Source organism: Microtus ochrogaster (assembly GCF_000317375.1).
Source record: "Microtus ochrogaster isolate Prairie Vole_2 chromosome 14 unlocalized genomic scaffold, MicOch1.0 chr14_random_1, whole genome shotgun sequence".
Lineage (NCBI taxonomy): Eukaryota > Metazoa > Chordata > Mammalia > Rodentia > Cricetidae > Microtus > Microtus ochrogaster.
The window spans coordinates 28,360,921-28,363,876 of record NW_004949096.1 but is presented as its reverse complement, the minus strand read 5'-3'; the positions used below and the strand labels follow the sequence as shown (position 1 = coordinate 28,363,876).

Sequence of the window (2,956 nt, the reverse complement as noted above, 5' to 3'; positions counted from 1 at the left end):
AATTGCACAAGGCCAGAACGCACGCTAAAACTAGGTTGCAGGTGGCAATACCAAGAAGCAATTCTGTTTCTGGTATCTCTACTCCTCAAGAGGCTCGTTTTTCCTCAACCCAGGTTTCTGGAGTGAAGAGAAGACAACCTAAGGAAACATTTGACAGGGTAGAGAGAACAGCCTATCTAGTCCATATTTTTTTCTGTGGGGGTGGGGATGGGAGTGGGGATTCAAGACAGGGTTTCTTTGTAGCTTTGGAACCTGTCCTGGAACTAATTCTTGTAGACCAGGCTGGCTTCGAACTCACAGAGATCCATCTGCCTCTCAAATGCTGAGATTAAATGCATAAACCACCACTGCCTGGCCTATTCCAAAATGTTTGCATTTGCCAGAGCCCAGTGGTAGTTAATACCCTTGGGCGGTGGGATTACAGGCCATCTGCATCTTCCTAGTGTCCACAAAGACAATGTATTATCTTTAATATGGAGAGTTTACTGGGTATAATCTGCTAATGAGAAGCATATTGTGTTTAACTCAGAAAATTTAGGGATCAGGAAGAAAAAGTTTTTCTTAATCGTATCATGTAAAGATAACAACTGTCTACACTTTGGCATCTTTCCAGACTTTTCGCTGCTGAGATGTCTCATTGTTTCCTGGACTGAAAGGGGAAAAATGTTAAAGTTAAGACAAAGCTGCCTCGCCGGGCGGTGGTGGCGCACACCTTTAATCCCAGCACTTGGGAGGCAGAGGCAGGCGGATCTCTGTGAGTTCGAGACCAGCCTGGTCTACAAGAGCTAGTTCCAGGACAGGCTCCAAAGCCACAGAGAAACCCTGTCTCGAAAAACAAAAAAAAAAAAAAAAAAAAAAAAAAAAAAAGACAAAGCTGCCGGGAGGTGGTAGTGCCAGATAGTGGTGGCACACACCTTTAATCCCAGCACTCAGGAGGCAGAGGCAGACGGATCTCTGTGAGTTCGAGGCCAGTCTGGTCTACAAGAGCTAGTTCCAAGACAGGCTGCAAAGCTTCAGAGGAACCCAGTCTCAAAAAAAAAAACAACAACAACAACAACAACAAAACAAAAGACAAAGCCTTGGGCACCATAGCACAGGAATTTAATCCTGGCACTGGAGACAAGGCAGATCTATCTCTAAGTTCCAGGTCAGCTAGGGATACTTAGTAAGACCCTGTCTCAACAAAAAACCAAAACAAAATAACAAAAAAGTATCAGCAATGATTTTAAGAATAAATAAAGCTTTGATTCTTTAGTTTTCAATTTTATTTGTTTTGAAACAGCAACTTAATAGCTTAGAGATGTCCTTAACAGCAAGGGCCTACCCCATGCACTCTAGGAGGTTCCTGGAGCCTAGACCCCAGCCCTGGCTCCAGGAACCTCTCTCTCCCACATCAGCTACCAGGCTTGTTTTCTCTCCGGACACTTGAGACAAAGAGGATGTCCACTTAGAGAGGAGGGTGGGCCTAAGTGTCACCATGTGGAAGGGTTGGGCTTAGACAGAACTGCCTCTGTTAGTTTGGGGGGTATTTTGGGGACTTGGTAGCATGCTCAGACAGATCGTGGGAAGCTTGGAGGGGTCTTGAACTGCTTCACTCACTTCTGGGCAAGCCCCTCAGTGCCCCTCAGCACCCTTCCACCAGACAGACTCAGAAAGGTCTGCCTTTAGAAGACAGATCTCTGTAGCCTTTTGTCTTCCTGCACGCCTCAGAGGCACCCAGTCAGTTCCTGGCCTTGGCAGGGTGGGGAATCAGGAAGGTGATGAGGATTCAGACCTGAGAAAATCCCACCATCTCCTGCCGCAGAGCTTTGGGGCCCAAGTGTGCCAATCCCTTCCTGCCACCTAAAAGTGAATATAAGGATATCTCTTTGTGATTTGGAGGGGCAAACCTGGCATTTAAGCCTAAGTGTGGTGGGCACTAATGTGCCTCCAGGCTGCAGGCAGCTCCAAGCGTGCACTAGAAGTAGTAGCAGCTCAGGCAGGAGGGTAGGGGCCCACAGGGCTGTTGCTACCCTCCTCTATTGCCATCCACACCCATGGTACCCATGGAAACATAGCCGCCACCCCCACCTCCTGCCAGCTGCCTGCATTCAGGCAACCAGCTCTAGCTCACCTCCTCTAAGCCAAGGCCTGAAATGATGCCAGGCTGGCCAGAGTGGCTGCAGGAAGAACTGGGATTGGGCAATTTGGTCAGTCCAGGTGCCAGCACAGCTTGGGAGGGCTACCACAGGAGCCTCCATACCTTGCTGCCTGGGCTGTGATCAGGCTGGGCTTAGTCAGCCAGCACAGTGGCCAGCAGAGCCGGATGGATGGCCCCAGCTGTCCTCTGCTTGCAGGCTAACAGCTACTGTGGGGCAGTAGCCCTTGCTGCAGTAGCAGCAGCCTCTGGGTCTCGTTGAGGGGGCTTTCTGGCTGCTGCTCAGACTGCCCGGGGGACTCCACCAGCCCTCCAGGGCTGAAGATGTACCGACAGTCACTGGAGATGCCACCTACTGCCCCCAAGCCACTGCCATCCCCTGCCTCGCCACTAGACTGCTCTCCACAGGGCAGCTCAGGGCTGCTTCTTTCAGTCAGCTGCTCGGCTCTCTCAATGTTAATGTACAAGGGGTCCTGGCTGGTGGACAACACAGACAGGTGGCCCAGAATGTTCTCCAGTTCCATCCGCAGGCATGTGAAGCTTGGGCGCTGCTTCGGGTCCGCGCTCCAGCACTGGTACATGAGATCATACCTGAGGTAGAGAGAAGAGTGAGGAGAGGCGTGGCCACGAAGCAGAGGCCCTCTTGGTCACGTGACACTGAGCGAGGGGAGGGGGACACACTTTAACACTGCTATAGGTTTACTATGCATTAAGATCACATGGATTGGGCTGGAGAGATGGCTCAGTGGTTAAGAGCATTGCCTGCTCTTCCAAAGGTCCTGAGTTCAATTCCCAGCAACCACATGGTGGCTCACAACC

At 50.7% G+C, this 2,956-nt stretch overlaps 1 protein-coding gene across 2 annotated transcripts in view; it reads right to left on the bottom strand.

Annotated features, from left to right (window-relative positions):
- Nucleotides 1–1,250: 1,250 nt before the first annotated feature.
- Tyro3 (TYRO3 protein tyrosine kinase) overlaps nucleotides 1,251–2,956 on the bottom strand; it is a 19,668-nt gene continuing 17,962 nt past the window's right edge. For both annotated transcript variants that reach the window (XM_005364286.2, XM_026787733.1), the window contains one exon: nucleotides 1,251–2,728. In XM_005364286.2, coding sequence (XP_005364343.1) covers nucleotides 2,338–2,728 — 391 coding nt within the window. In that variant the 3' untranslated portion in view covers nucleotides 1,251–2,337. The remainder of the gene's footprint in view (nucleotides 2,729–2,956) is intronic.